Source organism: Heteronotia binoei, chromosome 5, assembly GCF_032191835.1.
Source record: "Heteronotia binoei isolate CCM8104 ecotype False Entrance Well chromosome 5, APGP_CSIRO_Hbin_v1, whole genome shotgun sequence".
NCBI classification, from domain to species: domain Eukaryota; kingdom Metazoa; phylum Chordata; class Lepidosauria; order Squamata; family Gekkonidae; genus Heteronotia; species Heteronotia binoei.
In genome coordinates, this window is record NC_083227.1 from 102307598 (window position 1) to 102328709 (window position 21112).

The 21112-nt window shown below is 41.9% G+C and overlaps 1 protein-coding gene across 1 annotated transcript in view; it reads right to left on the reverse strand.

Moving 5' to 3' along the window:
* The window catches only part of STAB1 (stabilin 1), a 164696-nt gene that overhangs the window by 69841 nt on the left and 73743 nt on the right, over window positions 1-21112 (reverse strand). Inside the window, exons 30-43 of the mRNA XM_060239960.1 lie at window positions 19193-19323; window positions 18567-18678; window positions 17082-17159; window positions 16681-16782; window positions 15321-15428; window positions 14710-14841; window positions 13714-13842; window positions 12343-12399; window positions 11904-11996; window positions 10740-10935; window positions 6490-6585; window positions 4994-5039; window positions 3039-3118; window positions 1170-1295 (exon numbers count right to left, since the gene is read on the reverse strand). Coding sequence (XP_060095943.1) covers window positions 1170-1295; window positions 3039-3118; window positions 4994-5039; window positions 6490-6585; window positions 10740-10935; window positions 11904-11996; window positions 12343-12399; window positions 13714-13842; window positions 14710-14841; window positions 15321-15428; window positions 16681-16782; window positions 17082-17159; window positions 18567-18678; window positions 19193-19323 — 1486 coding nt within the window. The remainder of the gene's footprint in view (window positions 1-1169; window positions 1296-3038; window positions 3119-4993; window positions 5040-6489; window positions 6586-10739; window positions 10936-11903; window positions 11997-12342; window positions 12400-13713; window positions 13843-14709; window positions 14842-15320; window positions 15429-16680; window positions 16783-17081; window positions 17160-18566; window positions 18679-19192; window positions 19324-21112) is intronic.

Below are 21112 nucleotides of genomic sequence, written 5' to 3' on the forward strand. Positions count from 1 at the left end.
TAGATTGAACAGTGTCAGTCTGCTCCTCCTTGTCTGACAGTTCACCCTCCTCCTTATCTGACTGCTCAGAGTTTTCTGATTCCTCAGCTGAGCTCAAGAGGGGGGAATCCAAACCCAAAGGAGGCTTGATCTTAGAGCGTCCTTCCATAGTGTCACTGGGACTAGTATCTCTGCCCCTTTTCCCTCCATCCTTCTTTTTTGGTTGTAGGGAAGCAGGGGAGTCCAGCTGCTGACGAAGGTCCTGTCCCAACTCTTTTAGCAGCTCTTTCTTAAGCCAAAGGACTAAATTTGACTTGGCATCCTCTCCTGTGAGGTCAAGATTCTGAGCCTCCTGTTGAGGAGTCAGAGCCCCAGACAGAAGAGGTAGATCACATTCGCTGTGGGAGTTGCTGTGTGAGCTAGCCGCCATTTTGTAGCTTCTCACGTCCCTATAAGGGAAGGAAAGGCAAAAGCAACTAAAAAAGCGGGAAAAGGCTCAGAATGGAAGACAGAATGTCTCCGTTGCGCCCTCTATTGGGCCTTTTGGTATCTTGCCTTCCAGTCAGGAACAAACCCCCTCAGAGGCCTCTCTCTCTCTCACTCCTTTGCCAAGCCTATACGACTAGGTAGTCCGAAGGAGAGACAACGCGGGCAGCCTGGGGACCCATCTGAAGCCCCGTGGACTCGCGTGCAGCCCTGTTGCTGTAGGGCGGCTTACCGCGCTGCCTCTGCGCTTGCCGCCTCTCTTTCCTTCCGGCTTGGTTCCAATCGCGACTGCAAGGGAACGAAGCGCTGCGGGCGTCTGCCGTTCGCTCAAGGTCTACTCGTGAGTAGACCCTGCAGACTGCCGCCACCGGTGTTGTTGGGACCGATCCCAACGCTTCCGGTCTGTTTTGTTTCAGTAATCCGGATCTTCTGCGCTTCTCAGCAAGTGCCTGGAGAAAAACCGTCCTGCCTTGTGCAGGGCCGGGAGAAGAACTGGCGCGTCCTGGGTGGTATAGGCCACTTTCCCTCTGGATCGATTGGAGCACCCGACCCTGTGACGAGGAGGAGGAGCCTATACCCAGTAGTCGGACCGACCCACTGTCCAGACCACCGGAGAAGATGATGATTCCAAGTATCACGCCACAAGCATCTCTTCTCATTTAAATGCTTCCACGATAATGGATTTACACATGTAACCTGCTCACCTCGGCATATGGTCCCATCTCCAGCATAGCCTTCTTTACAAGTGCAGATCCTTTGACCAGCTGCAACTTTAGTACAGTGGGCATATATAGAACAGCCACTGTTACCTGATGCACACAGATCGATTTCTGTGTTGCAGAAGAAAAGAAAATTAGGTTCCAGTGTAATGGCACTTAGATATGACACATAAGTTTCATGCGCTACTGAACACATGGCAAAGATGACATTTGCTTATACAGCAACTTATTCTTTAGTCTAATTGCCATTGAGCTTATCTCTTTATATAGATAGGAGTTCTTTTAATTCACATTTCCATTTATGTATGGAATACTCATACTCACACAGTATGGAATACTGTATGAGTATGCAAGGAGGCATGTATTAGATCTGGGTAACAATGAGTACTGCAAGATCAGTACTCAAAGAAGGCTGATCAGTAACCCCAGTATTGGAAGAAGCTGGTCTTTCTTGTTAAAATGTGAAAAAATGAAAATTTATTGTCAAGTTTGGTCTGCTAATTTTTTCCACCTCACATTCCATACATCAACCGATATGCAGCTGTTTGAGAATGGTTCCTCTGAAGTCTCTGATGGAATGATCATGGAGGTTAAAATGTTTTATAACGTAATTTCCCCCCTCCCCCTTTATGTCAGATTCATGTTCATTTAAACCTGGCAAGATACTGTATGCACAGACTAGATGTACTATGATGTTCTTTACTGTTACTGTAATATTGAAAATGATCTGTATCCTTGATGTGTCAATGGGTGCAATCATCTGTCCATGCTTAAATCCTTGTTTTTTATATTTGCAAAATTATGGTTCAGCCATCAGGAAATGAGCATTATCATAGAAAGCCGATTTTAGGCTTCACAGCTTAGTTTGGCCCTGGTGTCATGCATCTGATTGTCATTACATTCTTAACATTGTCTATTTAAAATGTTAAACTCTATTTAATGTATGCTTAAAAAAAAGATTACTTCTTCTTCTTGTTTTCAAATACCTGGCTCATGACTAGCTGCGCATTATTGCCAGAAAAATAAGTATGCCTGATTAAAATAGAGCTACTTTGTTTAGATCATTAGTGAGGATTCTGAAGAGGCTGGTGACTAGAGCTATTTAAGAGGTGTATATCAAGCTGGCATCATAATTTGCTACGCTTAGCACCAGTGGTTTGAAGTACCTGCTGTTTGCATAATTACAATCACTGCCAGAAACAAACCAAGCCTGAAAGATGATGAGGAGCAGCAAAGTAATTTTCCACTGAGTTTATTTTGGTCTCTTTTAGTTTTTAAGTGCTTTATGAATTTCTCTCTGGATGTTATCAGAAATATTTTGATTTCTATGTAAAAATGCATTTCCTGGAGAATATCAGTAATAAATGAATGATTGTTGCAAAGTGTTTTTTTAAGCATATATCAAATGGGTCTTTGAAAACATCTCTCTCATCATGTTTCTGAAGGTACAGAAAAAAGAACATTCTGTGTAATACCCTATGATGATCTAGCCCACTTCCCTCCCTCAGAGGCAAGACTATCCCTTTCTGACTGAGCAGCTGTAGTGGGCTGTTTTCTTCTTTACTGAAGAACTCTAGCTGTCTTATTCTTTGTCGGTATGATATTTTGCTTCTGACTCAACCCAGAAACCTGAGGGAAAGGTTGTGAAGGGATCCCCCTTTAGCTTAAATTACTGAAACAGTACTCAAGGCTTTTTAAAGTTAAAAATAACAAAACATTTTATTCAACTTAAGGGGGGAAAGGTCAGGTGTAATCAGGGATGACATTTCTGAGGTAAATCAATAAAAAATATTGTGTTTGAGATATAAAAAATATTGTGCTCTCATTTTATAATGCATTCATTAAAAAAAATACCTGTACAATAGCTTCCATTCCCAGTGTATCCTGCAGAACAAACGCAAGAGGGCTGTGACATGGTAGATCCACTGATGCAGCTGAAATGGACAAGGAAGGAACTGACAAGGCATGTATGAGACCAAGCACAGGCATAATTGTAGTCTGGTATTTAGGACTAATAATAGGTTTCAAGCAACAAAAGCTGGGTAGTTATTCTGCATTACAAAATCTCCAGCACTGCTAATCTTCAAATTGAGGTGCATCAACCTTAGCTTAGCAGACCGGTCTCCTGTCCCTCATTCCTTCACCTGACTGTGTGTGCAGTTAGTTTGATAAGAAGGGTTTTGGATTCTACATAATGCCGGGGGAACAGGGAGAAATACAAGTAATTTGCTTTTGCTGCTTATTGTTCATGGTCCATTCACAGGTGTTAACCCCACTCTTCAAATAACTTCTTCCTTGCAATGTGACACCCCTCCCCGCTTCAGGTGAGTTCATTTGACAACTGCCAGTACTTTGAAATGGCTTGCTAGAATGGGCAAGGAGGGTGCCTTTTCTCCCTGTTTTTCAGAAAGCATCTATATCAAAAAGCTTTCTGTAGAGGGTGAAGTCACTGTTGATAAAATATTAGTGGGAATGCTTTGCTACATTTTGTCTATGTATGTTGCTATAACTCTGCAAAGTTATTGTTTTAAATTGCTATTGCAACTTGTTGCCTGTGTGAGGCTCCTTGAATCTCAGGAGAAAGGCAGGACTTACATGTTTTAAATGGAATATCAGCATCTCTCCCACAGGGGAGTATTGTCTGTACGTCTCAAACCATGGCATTTATTTAAGAAGAGATTCGATTTATACCCCACACTTCATTTGGAGTCTCAGAGCATCTTATAATCTCCTTCATTTCCTCTCCCCACAACAGACACTCTGTGAGGTAGGTGGGGGCTGAGATAGCTCAGAGAGAACTGTGACTGGACCAAGGTCACCCAGCGGGCTGCATGTGGAGGAGTGGGGAATCAAATCCGGTTCTCCAGATTAGAGGCCACTGCTCTTAACCACTGTACCAAACTGGCTCTCCCAAACTATTATAACATGTACATCCCACCTTTCTCCTAAGCAGTAGTGGAACTCCAGCCCATCATAAAAGAAAGCCTCTTCCAAGTGTCTATTACTGATACATCAACATAAGAATTGGTTGGTTGTGATTACTAGCAGGCAGTCAAAATCTCTCCTCCTTAGTACATGTTAGCAACGCTCTTTTTGGAAATGTATGGTGAAAAGGCACAGAATGCTATTTATTTTGTAATATACCATGAGCTGTGTATGTCTCATGGTGACTTGTGGAAGCCAAGCTACAGCACCTAATCTCCTGAACTACTTGTGCCCATGGGCAGAATGAGGTCTGGCCTTCAAGAGTATTATAGGGATGCCAACTCTGGACCAGGAAATACCTTGAGATTAGGGGGTGAGGTTTAGAACCTGGAGTGGGTGAGGTTTGGAGACAGGAGGGGCCTCAGCAGGGCATAATGCCCTACAGTCCACTATCCATTTTCCCCACAGAAACTGATCTCTGTAGTCTGGAGATCAACTGTAATTCTAGAAGATCTCCAGGCCTCACCTGCCAGGCTGTATAAAGAACCAATCAGTGACATCTGGCACTAAACCATGCCTGGTTTCAACTGTTTCTGGATGTCTGGATATGCAATTCCACTTTGGACTCAACTCCTGCCTAATTTCCCCTGCATATCTCTTCATGTGCTGATAGGTTGACTTCCAGCCCCAGATTATTTCTGAAGTGAGTAAAATCCACTTATTAACCTGCAAGGTGATTTTAAAACACGAAGCAATTAAAAATGCAGATGCTAAGGCTTTCAGGCTGCTAGGTCAAGCCTCCATGTCCCAAACACTTCATTATGCAGGTCCATGGAGATATAGTCAGGAGTATATTTTATACTTTGCTCTGGAACTGTACTTACTTAGCATTCACATCACAAGTGCCATTGCAAAGATCGATGTCAATTTCTGCAAGATAATATTTTGTTAGAATATTACTTTCTCATCAAAGAACACAATTTGGTCTCATGTCATTTAAAACCTATTTACACCTTGACATTATTATGACATTAGAATGTAAATGGTTTATTAGCATTTCTATTGGTACGCTGGTAGAATATGAATCTTCACATTAATGCACAGCCTGTGAATCTCCAGAAAGCAGGAGGGCAAAGTTAATGTTTTCACATTTTCATTTCTTGCTTTTAAATAGAAAACCTGACCTTAACCCAGAGATCAAGATTTATGTGGGCAGCAAGACTTTTTACATGTTTACATGTACTGCATCAGACAGTGATAATGAAATCTTGGGACTGCATGTTGGAAGCAACAGCATCGCTGCTGAGAAAGCAAAGAACAAAGCCTATTATGCCCTGGTGTTTTGTCTTGCTTTCACCATGCATGTCTATCAGGGTTTTTTTGTAATTCTGCATTCCCATTGCTTTCACTGTGAATGTCTTTTTAAAAAAAATTCTGCATTGGTTTTCCTTCCTTCAGCACTCAGTTTGCTGTTTACCTGAGTTTTTTGAGAGTGTCTTTATGGTGATTTCTCCCCTTGCTTTGCTTCCAAGCTGAAAGTAATTCAAAAGCATACAAATTGGATTTGTTTTTCCTCGCCCCTCCTCCACCTACATTGAGGACATTCCTCCCAGTCCTTACTGGTCAGTTTCTTGCTGCGTGTGTTTTTGAAACATGAGATTCTTTAATCTGTATTTACTCTTGGGTAGCCATCTTATAGCTATCTTGTAGCAAAATGTTAGTGGTTCTCCCCCCCCCCCCACCTTCATTGTTGTTCCACAATTGCTTAGGTTTTCGTCTTTTAATTTTTTTTTTAACCCGTGTGCTTAAACTAGTAAAATGAGTTTTTCACTAATCTGGGTTGGAGAAAACTCTCCTTGGCAGGGAATGCTTTAAAGGTTTGGCTAGTGGCAGCATGTCTCTGTGTGTGTGCAATTAAACATTTTAAAATATTTGCGCCCTCAGGAGGAATGCATGGCCAGAGAGGCAGTGTTAGATGTGCCACCAAGGACTGAAGGAAGAAAGCAAGGGTGAGATCATACAAGAGATTTGGCCTGACCTAGCCACACCTCACCTCTAGATTTAATGTGTGCAATCACTCACACACACATTTCTCCCAAGTCCCACCGATCTTTACCTCATTTTAGGACACGCTGTGACTGGAATATCTTTACATCTCTAAAACGCATGCAGGGCACATTTCCCAGCTGTCTGAATGGCTGGGGTGTTTGATGCACCCACCCACATACACAGGAGCAATCTGAATGCTTCTCCTGCATGTGTGCAGCCTGTGCCTCTCCTGGCAACAGGGCAGGGGCTGTGTGATTGCCAGGCACACATCAAAGAGCATCAGCTTTTTCAGACATTCAGTACTGTACATATATATATTTTCTTCACTTACTTTTGTCACAGTTGATCCCCTTCCAACCTGAATTACATATACAGCTTCCATCTCCCCAGAGCCCTTCATTGCATGTACCGTTCTTGCAATTGCACTCTGTGGAGAAAACATGATGTCTCTGTCAAGGAATATAGACACCAGTCTAGCATTAAGTCATATCTGACTTTGCACAACCTCATCAACACTTATCACAAGGCATGTATTTCCTTTAGCATAACTGCTAATAATGTCCACTTCTACACAGTAAGGATTCTCTGAGTTGCTTTCATCACCACTGTGAATAAATATCTGCTGTGGCAATAGAGTTTCCATACTTGGGAGTTTTCTGCACACTTTCCTTCATCCTTTTTTCAACTTTTACACCCTTCCACATGTACTCAGCAGCAACTTCATGTTGTCTGTCAGAAGCATGGTCTTCAGAGCCAATATGGCTATTTTCTATCCCTTTCTCTGTTGTTCTTTCCCTTATGCATAGTTTGGTACTGTAATGATTCTATTAAAAGATGAAATATATAAGCAATTGATTGTTATAACATTATAACACAGTAGAACTTGCTGATTTTTTAAAAGAGCCTTCAAAAATCCTCCCAGCATCACAGTAGAAGATGCATGCTGGGGCCTGCCAAGGCCTGACTGAAGGGAAATGATGAAGATGCAGAAGGGACATTTGCCGAGCACAAATATGCCCACAATTCCTTCCAATATGACATGCTAACATGGACCCTTTCCATACTAGCCATTTGATCCTCTCTTTATTAGTATTCCAAAGCTACCTTCTGCATTCCATATTGTTTAACCTTCAGTTCTGTCCTTGGGGTTTCTTCTGTGCAAATGTGTACTGACACCACTTTCACCCTGCTGTTGCCCCGCTGTTCCCAAAACTTGTTTTGGCCTGGAGCTTTCTCCAGATCCAAATCTAAGTCTTAATTGTAGAACTTTTTCTTTGGGTTTCCAAACTCCTCCCTAAACCTCTATAGCTTGCATTTAAATGTCAGATTGTTGTGTTTATTTACATCTCAGTGTGTGTTCCATGGCAATCTAACTTCTAATTTTAATTTGTATGGGGATCCCAGTTCAGCCATAACATGGCCCTGTTTTCGATAAGTGAAAACAATTGTCACTTTTAAACTAAGGCAAAGTTAGTTTTGTTAGACATATTGAGCTTAAGGAGAATATTGTAGAGGCACCACCATCTAGAACCACATAATGCTAGTTTTTAAAGAGAAATATAACCCAGAAACGTGTTAAAAATGCAAATACAGAAGTAAAAATCCGCAGATAACACTGTTTCATTTGGAAAGGTACAAAGCAATTTTTTAAAAGCAGAATCAATTTAGGTGATAAGGCTCTGTAGCAGGTGAACTGAGTGCTCACAAGTGTAGAAAGGGCCCACGGTCTGAATGCTTGTCTCAAGCTAGATATTAAGCAGGTTTGGTAAAGAGAGTATTGAAGAAGGGTATATCATGATGTCCTCATAAGAACGTAAGAGAAGCCATGTTGGATCAGGCCAATGGCCCATCCAGTCCAACACTCTGTGTCACACAGTGGCCAAAATTTTATATATATATATATATACACACACACACACACACTGTGGCTAATAGCCACCGATGGACCTCTGCTCCATATTTTTATCTAACCCCCTCCTGAATCTGGCTATGCTTGTAGCCACCACCACCTCCTGTGGCAGTGGATTCCACATGTTAATCACCCTTTGGGTGAAGAAGTACCTCCTTTTATCCGTTCTAACCCGACTGCTCAGCAATTTCATCGAATGTCCACGAGTTCTTGTATTGTGAGAAACGGAGAAAAGTACTTATTTCTCTACCTTCTCCATCCCATGCATAATCTTGTAAACCTCTATCATGTCACACCGCAGTTGACATTTCTCCAAGCTAAAGAGCCTTAAGCGTTTTAACCTTTCTTCATAGGGAAAGTGTTCCAAATCTTTAATCATTCTAGTTGACCTTTTCTGCACTTTTTCCAATGCTATAATATCCTTTTTGAGGTGTGGTGACCAGAATTGCACACAGTATTCCAAATGAGACCGCACCATCAATTTATACAGGGGCATTCGGCTTCTCAGCCATTTTCCTATCCTCCTTCAGTAATCCTTTGACCCCTTGGTCATCCAAGGGCCCCACTGCCTCCCTGGCTGGTTTCCTGCTTCTAATATATTTGAAGACATTTTTATTGTTGATCTTTATGTTTTTTGCAATATGCTCCTCATAGTCCCTTTTTGCCTGCCTGATCACAGTCTTGAATTTGATTTGCCACATCCTGTGTTCCCTTTTATTAATCTCTCTTGGACTAGCTTTCCACCGCTTTAAGGAGTCCTTCTTATCTTTTACAGCTTCCATTACTTTGTTAACCATGCAGGCCTTTTCTTATACCTGTTTGTGCCTTTCCTAACTTCTGGTATATATTTTATCTGAGCTTCTAGGGTTGTAGTTTTAAATAACCTCCAAGCTTCCCCAAGGGTTTTGACTGTATTTACCTTTCCTTTCAGTTTCCTCTTCACATGCCTCCTCATCTCAGAGAATTTACCCCTTTTAAAGTTAAACGTGGTTGTGCTGGTCTTTTGGGGCAACTCTCTATTTATACAAATGGTTAAATCAATAATGTTATGATCACTGCTCCCAAGCAGTGCCATCACTTTTACATCTCTCACCAAGTCTTGGGAATTACTTAGGACCAAATCCAGGATCGCCCCACCCCTGGTAGGTTCTGAGACCATCTGCTCCATAGCACAGTCATTGAGAGCATCTAGAAACTCAATCTCTTTCTCTTGACCAGAACACATATTGACCCAATCAATCTGCGGGTAGTTAAAATCACCTATGATGACATAGTTTTTACATCTAGCCACTATCTTTAAGCCTTCCATCATATTATAATCGTCCTCTATCTTTTGATTTGGTGGGTGATAACAAACTCCCATAGTTAAATTTCCTGAGACTTCTAATTTGTGCCTGTCTCTCCAGCCCTGCACGTGGAACAGGTAGCACTTCTGAGAAGGCTACCTTGGAGGTCCTGGCCTTAATTCTTCCACCTAGCAGCCTAAATTTTTCCTCCAGGACCTCACAATTGCATTTCCCCACATCGTTGGTGCCAACATGCACCATGACCACTGGCTCCTCCCCAGCACTGTCTATCAGTCTATCTACTACACGCGTAATGTCCGCTACCTTCGCACCAGGCAGGCAAGTCACCATATGGTCAGTACGCGGTTTTGCCAACCAGCTGTCTACTTGCCTAAGGATCAATTAACCAACTACCAAGACCCCCCACCCCCCCGCCCAGGGATGGTTCCTTGGCGCGAAAGGATTCCCGCTCACCAACTGAAGAAGAGGTCCCTTCTGAGGGCGCAATCCCCTTATCCTCAGCCCAGTGCCCTGTTCCCTCTCGACCCTATGCTCCCTGGCAGCAACAGGGCTGCTCATCTAACACAACCCTGAGAGTCTTCTCCAAGTGCCTAACTGACTGTCTCTGCTTCTCCAGGTCAGTCACCTCAGCCTCAAGGGTACAAACTCATTTCCTGAGAACTAGGAGCTTCTTGCATCGAGAACACACCCAAGACTTCTGTCCTGTGGGCAGATAGTCATACATGCGACACTCAGTGCAGAACATTGGAAAGCCCCCACCCCCCTGCTGGCATTCTATCTTTATTATAGCTTTTTTAAAAAAAATATACAGTCCCCTTTAAATCCTGTTTATGTGGCTCCCCTTCTGGAGCGTCAACTTACCTTATTGTGAACAGAAGGAAAATAGGGATCTGGGTTCCTGGTCCCTACAGAGCCCCCAGGCTAAGAGCCACAGGCCAAGAGCCCTTTAGCTTGTGCCTCTGGCAAGGCGCAGCTTAATAATGCAAAGAGGATGGATAAGACAGCCACTCCTAATCAATCAGAAACAATCACCTTCACCTTCAGCCCTTCACACACACTCTGAAGTTTTCAGCAACTTCCCCAGCTGCTGAGCCACAAACCTCACCCTTGTAGAACTTCTCTGCTCTATCCCAGAGCTCTCTGAAATGTGCTCAGTCTCTGGCAAGGTGCAGGATGCTCCAAAAGAAAAAAGTGATCTAGTTTGGAAGTTGAGGCAGAATGAAAACTTTGTATAAAAGCAGCCCAACAATATTGGATGCTAGAAGCAAAGAATGCTCCAAAGCCATAGGTCTTATGAATGTTCTAAAATAAATAGCCCCTCCTCCCAAGGCATCAAAAAAGTTTAACACATCAGAAACTACTCACCTGATTTACAGCTTTCTCCATATCTCCCTGGTTGACATGTTTCACAGGCTGTACCATAGAAACCTTCATGGCATTGGCATTCTCCACTGCCAGATATGCCATCTTGGCATATCCCATTTCCAGAACACCAATTGTCGGGTTTTCCTGGACATATTTCACACATATGGCCATAGTAACCTTCACAACAGACAGAGACCTTTGGGAATGAACAGCAAATTAGAGTAAAACTGATGTGTAAAATTTATGTGCATCAGCAGCCCTGAGAGTGTCTTCCTTATCACCTGTGATGTCACTAGCCTATTGGAGCAACAACTACCATGCAACTTCATTCTACATACTACTCCAGCCTTCAGTAGTCAGCTACCATGTGACAGTGGAACAAATTATATTTATCCAGCAACACTGCTCTTTGAATGCTGGAAAATGTGCTATCTCTACAGCCTTCACTGGTAGACAGACATCTTCATCTTCAAAGCAGTAAAGATCAATGCAGAGCTACAGAGCTTCTTTCCTTTAGCAGACTTTCTGAACACATAAGAAAATTAACACCACACACACACACCAAAACAGCCTGGCAGTTAGTGGCAGGAATGATGCCTTATCCAGTATAAACTGAGCACCAGCGCCCAACTGGCAGTGTACAGATCACATCCAATCCACTTTCAGCTCCCACCATTCCCCATTCATATTTTGAAAGTGGGTTCCAGCTCTGTGCAGCTTGACTAGAGAGGCACTCTTCCATGGCAGAAGCTGGCTGTTACACCAGTATTTTTGTACAAGTAGGACTGAAATAAAATGGTTTTATATGCTGCTGCTATAGGTAGCCAGCTCAAGGTTGACTCAGCATTCCATCCTTCCGAGGTCAGTAAAATGAGTACCCAGTTTGCTGGGGGGAAAGTGTAGATGACTGGGGAAGGCAATGGCAAACCACCCCATAAAAAGTCTGCTGCGAAAACATCGTGATGCGACATCACCCCAGAGTCGGAAAAAACTCATGCTTGCACAGGGGCCTACCTTTACCTTTATATATTTATTTTATTACATAAATATACTGTCTTCCAGCACCAAAGAGCAATGCGGGATGCTTAAAATGCATAAAAAATAAAAAACAACTTGAGACAGGAGAAATACATTTTATGTAGCAAAACAGTAAGTCTTACTTACTAAGGAAACTTTAATGCAGGTGAAATGACAGCCAACTAATCTATCCTTTCCAGACTTATATTCACAATGAGGGAGATTCTCTGGTGCTGATTCCTGTGGATCAAAACAAAATTCTGCCTGTTCAGATCAGAAGCAAAATTATCTATTCCAAGAATATACAAATTTGTTAAATATAGGGTTAAATATATATAGGGTCTTATCCAAAGATTCCCTGCTGCTACATGAGAAAGTTAAAGATGAAGACTTTACAGAAGGGACTTTGGATGCAATCCAGTGTGTTTCCTTCTTAATCATTAAGTGGTGATTCAAATTAATAGTTGTCCAAAAAACTTTGCTTTTTTAAATCAAGGTTTGGCAAACATTGGACAAATGAAGCAACCTGTTTCAGTTGCCACTATCTTGTGGAAAGAAATGTTTTTTTAAGCAAACCAAGACTTACAGCAAGCACTGATCCTGGTGGGCACTTGAATTTTTTATTACATTTAGCACATCTTGACTGTAGAAGAAAAACAGTAGAGAGAAATCAATGCATGTTTCATGTTAAACATATCAGTATTCAGCAATGCAACCAACTCATCATAAGAAGCAAGCATGCAGAAAGAAGGAAGCCTTAGTCTTTTGCAGCATAGTCTTTAAGCAACATACAAAGTTTTATTAAGACAACAAGGTCATGAGAACATTACCAAGATAATTAAATTTAACCCAACACGAGGCATTTTGGCAGTGCAACAGATTATAAATATCAATTTTAAGAAGTCTTAATGATTTAGGTACTTTAGAGGCTTGTTCATGTGGCAGAACATCAAGATCTACCAAACACACTTCATGTAGAACGTTATCATGAGATTGTCAAATACCAACACCTGAAATACAATTTACAGGATTTTCCCCCTTGTCATAAAAATCCCTAGACTAGAAAGGATGTGAACTAAGGTAAGCATTTGCAGATAATAAGTAATGTTGAGAAATCAAACTGTCTCTGGTCTTTAGGCTATCTGGATTATAGTAACTCAAAACTGAAGAAAGTAGTACTACAGCATGTGGTAAGATCCTTGATATACCACTGGGTCTTTTGCTTGATGCCTCACTCTGCAATCATCTGCTTCCAAAACCAAGAGCTCCTCCACTGACCCCAGGCATCAACAAGCCATATGAAGTGTAGAGGGTATAATATCCTCTGGAGTCTGGTGTGTAAGAGTAAGCTTACCTATCCAGATATAGTCAGTGCACAGGAGATTCCGGCAGCTTCAACAATAGAATTCTTTATTACAACAGGAAAGACACTCTCACATACTGGCAACTACAACCACACATACTGAACTAAAACTAGGTGAGGTCCCTCCCATACAGTCCTTGAGGGAGAAAACAGAAACCAGTTTGTGAGGGCTGACATAAAGACATGCACATGAAAGTATATCACAGACAGCACAAACTGGGAAGGAGTGATATGGTCTTCTGGTTCGACAAAGGCATATTCAGTAAGAGGAATCAGTAAAGAGCTTTTTGACTCCCAAATCCACCATCAGTGAATCCTCAAGAAAACTGTGCACATTGAGAATGTGTAAACGTAAATGTCATTCATTAGCGAACTATTAATATAGTATCTGTCTGTAGTAGCTCACTGGATCATATCTATAAATGCAAGTGTAAGTGTATTTAGTCTTGAATGCTGCCAGACAATAGAAGCAGACAATGAATGGCTCAAACAATTACCTTCAGGAGTACAAAATGATATTTACCTGACCCAATTAGCTTTATAGCAAAGACCAATTGTGTGCAGCACAAAGATGACAGATCACGAATGCTTTACCTTTTGTACTGTTGTGGTATTGGTAGTACAGCGGTTTTTCTGAACTGGGAGAACTTCAGAAACCCCAATCAGCATTCCATTTCTTGTTTCAAAAAGCTGACCATCCAAGAGAATTTTGTTGACAAATGCCTGCAATAAAAAGAGATGGGGAAAGCTGAGGAAGGAAATTAGAGTGGTTCTTTCTTACAGGCAATAGACAGGACAGGAAAGGGGGATATTTCTCATATTATCCTCCAAAGATTACAAAACCTCAGCTCTAGAAGATTGTTCTTCCTTGTTATAGGGCAATTAAGCATGCATACAACTTCCTGGAACCTATCAGAGGGCAACCCTATGTCTATATGAAAATGTCCTACATACCATTAGCCTATCTAGTTCAGTATTGTCTATTCTGACTAGCAGTGGCTCTCCAGTGTCCCCAGGCAGACTGAAGTCTTTCCCAACACCTACTATCTGAGGGCCTAACTACAAGTTACACAATCCTTACATCATGCATGGGTCTGGCTAAACGATGTTCTATCAGATATGCATTGGGGTTCTCACTGGGATTTCAATTCTCAAGTGCTCAGTAGCCAGTTTGCATTGGGACTGGGAATGGGCTTGTCTCCTCCCCAAATTTTCCTGACCTGATATGGCCCTGGGGAAACACTATTTTCAATTTAATTTTAAAATAATAGCTCCCTGGGGCCATTTCAGACTTCAAGCATCTCTCTTCCTGTGTACTATGTTCCTGGTCTGATTCAGGCCCATAAATACAAGAATAAGAAACAACGTGAGGACTGTGTTTTGTGTAGGTAGCCCCACAATCTTTTGTTTGGGCATGGCACAGATTAAACTTGCAATCTTTTGTGTGCAAATCATGCCCTCTATTACTAAACCAGACCCCTTTCCATTAAGATTCTCTTGTCCAGATTGCTATTTTTTTTTTTAAAAAAATGTGGCAGTCCATTGGATTGTTCATGAGCAAAATATGATGCATCTGTTACTCAGTCCCACCTGTGTGGCATTCCTGTAAAACATCAGCCAATAGGAGAGTCCTAACATTGTGCTCTTGTGAACACCATTTTTCAGATCCTTGGATAAAAGTTTATCTCCAGTTATGACATGGTACTTCACAGTGTCTTTATCCTAGAAAGTGAGGCCCACAAGATATAAAACTTGGTCATTTAAATTTTTTTAATCAGCATCAATGAGACAGCACCTGGAAATGTAAGCAATATACGCCAAGCAATAATCCCATCCTATACAGATCCATTCTAACTATCATCTAGGTGCTTCTAGGCTCTTCAGAGTTGCTTTGCATTGCTCAGTCAGGTATTTTACAAGCACACTTTTATTAATTATTGTTTGATATCAATATAATTTAATTCTTAAAATGGTCCCATTTGCAGAAAAGTCCAGAGACTGGGACCACATACTGGAAAAAAACAGATCCTTCTACGAACCTCAGAATAGCCCCATTTCTGGAAAAATATGAAATCTTAAAAAAAAAAGATTGAGGGGTTAATTTTACCAAACATGGTAACTGCAATAAATGCACCAGATATAACAGAGAGTGTGTGTGTGTGTGTGTGTGAGAGAGAGAGAGAGAGAGAGAGAGCACTTACCAATTGTGTTATATTAAATTCTTGGCAATATTTCTCAACTGAACTATTTCCTGGGACAAAAATGGTATATTTTTCAGAAGATTCAATTTCTTCAATCAACTGATATTGCTGAAAGTTTCAGAAGAACAAAATTAGCAACCAGACATATTTAGTAAAGAATCCAAAGTGAGGAACAGAAAAATCATTAAAGAAATTAAAAAAAAAAATCTGACTGAAACATCCATCCAGAAATGTTTAGAGCAATATTTCTTGAACATCAGCAATTTGATTTTGATTTTAAAAACTTCTACATTCCCCTATGCCATCCCCTCTTTTATGTGCGCCTGCCATACATACATCCCCCCTTACAAAGTGCACAGCATAAGAACATAAGAGAAGCCATGTTAGATCAGGCCAATGGCCCATCCAGTCCAACATTCTGTGTCACACAGCGGCCAAATATATATATATATATATATATACACACACACACACACTGTGGCTAATAGCCACTGATGGACCTCTGCTCCATATTTTTATCTAACCCCCTCTTGAAGCTGGCAAACTGCACATACCCAGTGGAGGCCTCCATCCTCTACTGTCCTCAAAACAGTACAATGAGAATCACATCAGTTATTATATTAAAAACCAGACAGATTTTTGTATTGTCTGTATATGGCCTACATGGTTAAACTTCAGAGGGCAACTGATTCTATTGCGCCCCAATTCAAAAACCCTTCACCCAAATTCTAATCCATCTGGCCCCTTGATTGGAAAGCACAACACACTGGAGACAGCAAGAAGTTTTTTATTGGTTAATAACTTCTAGTCAGAGGCTGGATGAACAGGGGCAGGAAGGGGCCTGGCAAAATGCTCAGAATTGCTCGTGGAAACTTTCTAGGCCTGAGCTGTCAATCAGAATGTTTACTGGTTATGGCTCTGAAATAATCTAGAAGCTACAAATCTGCAGTTGTTGTTGGTCCAACAAGCTCCAAAACAGGGGAAGTAGATCCCATCTGCATCCCTTGAGGTGGGGTCCTACCCTCTTTCATTTTTGCATGATCATGGAGGACATGAGGGAGGTTCACCCTTGGTCCTTACAATGGCCTTGTTGACCCCTGGAAAGCGTTCACAGACACCCATCTCCCCACCACCCAAGCATGTGGTTCACAGGTTCAGGTTTCAGAAATGCTGATTTACAAAGTTGTAAAGAAATTTTTCTAGACTTTCTCTTTCTCCTGTCTTGCACTTCACAACAAAAAGGGAAAATCAATTTTCCCTTTAAAGAGAACTTCTTATTGCATTGATCTTGGACTATAAATACCACTGCAAATAGTTTCCTAGTACAAATGATTAGATACTATCAGTGATGGGTGCATACCTCAAGCAGCTTTTTGAACCTACTGAAAGAGAGTGTCATGTTAAGTTGCTGCTCCAGACCTGGATGCTGTGGGGGAATATCGCCAAGTGGTGGTAACAAAACCTGATCTCAGAGAAAAGAAAAATAAATGCAATTGGAAGAGGATAATTGATAGGTGAAATTGTTTCCCCCTAAATGGTTTTAGTTAATATGGGCCTATCTCTAAGGAAATACTAGAAACCAAGAAACAAACTTTTCATTGAGCTTTAATGGCAGTGTAGCATCTGCTTTAACAAAAGATCTCTGGACATGTTCAGTATTAGATACCTTTCAGACTGATGTATCTCTCATTATACTTTATAAATCACTTAAATTGGATCAAAAGAAATAAGCATAAATCCAGTATACTTTTATTTACTTACCTGATCAACAACATAAATGGTACTGTTAATAGCAGGGATGTCACCTGTTACAACCCTTGCATTCTGAATGGCCAAAGTCTAGAAAGCAAGCAGATTAAAACACCATAATTTTGTTAGGCTACCATTAAAGTATAATACTTAAAGACAGACCCTCATTCCAGCTAGACATGACAGAAATGAATGAACTTGGAACTGTCTACTGCAGGGGTGGGGAACCCTTTTTCTGCCAAGGGCCATTTGGATATTTATAACATCATTCGTGGGCCATACAAAATAGTCAACTTAAAAAAACAGTGCTCTGCTGAGGAGAACAATTTAGGCCAGCAAAATTAATGCAAATAATTGTTTTTCTATTTGAAGTCACATGGGGAGAGCCTAATTCAGCATACACACACACCCCAGCCTGCCACCCTAGGCAAATGCCTAGGTCCAGGCATATTAGACCACATCGCCTAATATTAGCATATTAGGTCTCATACTCATTAGCATACTAGGCCACACCATCTGAGATAATCACGTGCAAATTGAACTGGTGGTAGTTGGCTCCTGCCCCCCACCCCTGCCAGCCCTCCCTTCAGCTGCCCCCTGCAGACCTTTAAAGGCATCCACATACCCCAGCAGCAGTCCTTCACAATGCCAATGAGAGGGCGGGGGGGGGGGGGCGGAGGCTTGGCCATGTTTGCTCTGGAGAAAGCATGGGATCGGCTGTGATCTAATTAGTGATCTAGTTAAGTTCCCTGCTCCCCTGCCTCAGCCACCTTGGCCCCTGTCTCTCCATCCCAAAATTTCTGGCTACAAGCTTGTTCAGGGGCCCATAGAATAGGGCCTATTGAACTTGGAGGTTATTTAGTGGACAGGTTCCACCAGCTCCACTCAATTTTGGTGCCATTTGCTTTTAAAAAAAACTCTTCCACACATACCCTGGGAAAGATTTCCCACAGGGAATAACTGGGCTGAATAATATCAGAATCCCTCTTTAAAAAACAAAACAAAACTGGATCCAAATACCAAGACCAATTCCCCACTAGCCTTACCCCACTCTCACTCTCCTCTTCTGCAGGGCTTCCATCGGATTTCATACAAGCTGCCCCAGGGCTGCAACTCGTTTCACCTCTTTCATGCGACAAACAGAAACTGGTTTTAAAAGATCTTGCTTGCTGCGCAAAAAAGGCGGAGTGAGTTGCAGCCTTGGGGCAGCTTGTGCAAAATCTGACCGAAGCCCCGCGGAGAAGAGGAGAGCAAGAGTGGAGTAAGGCTAGTGGGGAATTGGTCCAACTAATTTATGAAATCCAAATAATGGGGAATAATACCAATATTTATCACCTTGCTGATAGCCACATCCAAAAAACCCCCATCTTTCTTTTCCATGGTGCACCTCCCTACAGATTATACAGATTTATTTGTGTAACTTTTATTTAAAACCCTCCACAGGTTATTTAGCAGTGGTGTACTATACAAGAATGCTATGATTTTAAAAACACTTACCCCATTGTGATTGTTTATCTTCCATCTGACCCTTGGATTAAGGGTAGGTAGTTCCTGACCCACATATTTCTGGAGTTTCCCAGTCATAAAAGAACCTCGGAGGAAGTGAGCCCTATTAGTGGATGACAAAAGACAATTCAGAATATTGTTGACTACAGAGTTAATGGCCAGAAGAAACTTTTTCACAATAGGTTTTTTATTATTTTTATAGGCAAAGAGATCAGAACTGCAGCACAACATTTTGGGGCCCTGGGGAATTGAATTTTGCCCCATTATGAAAATACATGTGACAGGAAGAACCTGTGTGTCTTCACAACAGGACCAATAGGGCTCCTCTGAAGCCTTTTATGGTTAGAAAAGAATGGTGCTGGGGAAGGCTTAAAAGCCCCCTCTCCTCTCCTCTCATTATGGTCCCAAACCAAGCTACACGCTGTAAAATCTGAGAAAAGAGGCTTTTAAAAAATTGAGAGCTCTGTACATGGAACTCCCAATATTGGCCCTTCATTAGCAAGTGCGGAAAGTCTAAGAAGCTGCTGCAAGAAAAGTGAGTTAGATGGACCAACAGTTTGACAAAGAATGTTAATACAGATTGTAACATAAGAGGGAACAGATACAGCTCACCATACCTGACTACAAATGGTAACACGTCAGGCTTTAACCATATCTCTTTCTCAGTCTTATTTAGATTTTCAATGGCCGTATTAACTGGCACCAGAACAGTCACATTGCCTCCTTTTGGAAGGCTGAAGAGAGATTTCTGTTGTACAAAGTAACACAAGCATTATGTTAGTCACATCTGGCACTATAAATGACAAGATGGGGAATTAACATAACAATCGTAATTATGAGGAGATGAATCATTACAGCAAAGACTGGTATATGTTGAAGCCCACCACCATGATTCTTTTTACTATCATTTTTCCATGACTGTGAAAATGTAATCATAGCAGCATTTGCAAAATTCACATGGGCAAAAAAAATGTGACTAAGGTAGCTGAGGAGGAGAAGCTAAGTGAAATAATTCCCTTCCTACCATGCTCTTGGGCAAACAGTCTCTAATGCCAAAGGAAGCACTTCTTCAGCTCTTCCCCTTCATCTCAGAAACTCCTTGAGCCACAGTAGAAAAGAGTGAAAGTCCAGTAGCACTTTAAAGACTAACAAAATTTGTGATAGGATATGAGCTTTCGTGAGTCACTGCTCACTTCTTCAGATACAACTGCAGTTAAGGTATACCACACCTCAGTTAGGATTAGAAAAAAGCACTAAAGGGCTAAATTGGGCAGGGCATGTGGAGCTTAGCTCTACCCTTTTTAAAGATGGGACTTAGCTCCATCCTCTTCTCAGTTGCCTGTTGTTGAACATCCTCATGGAGAGTCCACCCACAGCCATGCTGTATTTTCTCCTTTGAATGTTTTTTGTTGTTGTTGTTTGCAAGCATAGACAGCTTCAAGAGGGGGTTGGATAAACATATGGAGCAGAGGTCCCTCAGTGGCTATTAGCCACAGCATATTGTTGCAACTCTGTCTGGGGCAGTGATGCTCTGTATTCCTGGTGCTGGGGGGGGGGTGGTCACAGTGGGAGGGCTTCTAGTGCCCTGGCCCCACTGATGGACCTCCTGATGGCACCTGTTTTTTTGGGCCACTGTGTGATACAGAGTGTTGGATTGGAAGGGCCATTGACCTGATCCAACATGACTTCTCTTATATTCTTAAAGTAGAAGTGAGCACATCATTGAGTAAAAGCTCCAAACAATGGGGAGCACTCCACTCAAGGGGGAAAAAAAAACATGTGGAAGCAGCCTTTATGGACCTACACAGAGCTACAGTGCAGCACAATAATTCAAGGGAGAACACATTCATAAAGTTGTCCCACTCATTCCCTCACTCATACTCTGCTGATGGTGAGCAAGAGACCCCTAATTTCAGTTATATATGGACATTGTAATCACCCGCTTGGTTGCCAGGGTGCCTGGAGATTCAACTCACACACATCTGCTGTGAAACGTGGGTTTTATCTACCATTTTATAAGAGACTTATGTGAATACTAACAGCCTCAGCATTACAACAGCACTCTATATCTCTGGAAGAGTGCTAGCCAGAAGTACAGATGGGTTTCCAGCCGCTCCGTGTGTGCACCATCTCGGCTGTTGCAGTGGAAGAAATCGTGTTGCCAGGAACTGTTCAGGCAAACGGTTTCCAGCCTTGACCATGAAAGCCATGTTGGTAGGCTAACATCATCAGCGACCATCTTCCTGCAGTGCCAGACTCCATGACAGAGAAGTGAGAGGCTCACATACTCAACAGCTGTTACTTCTACATAAGGCAATCAAGCTTAGCTTAGGCGTGGATCCTGCCACACCGCCCAAGTCTTTGTCAAATGGAACTTCAGACAAAGGACTGTTCTAGCCAGAAGAGCAAGAAGAGGAAGACCAGTCTCCCTCAGAGCCAGAAGTTCTTTGTATAGATCGGGTGTCCCCTTAGGTACCAATTTAGCCCTCTATTGTCACCTTTAGATAAATTTGGATAGCTTGTTTAATCCCCTCCCC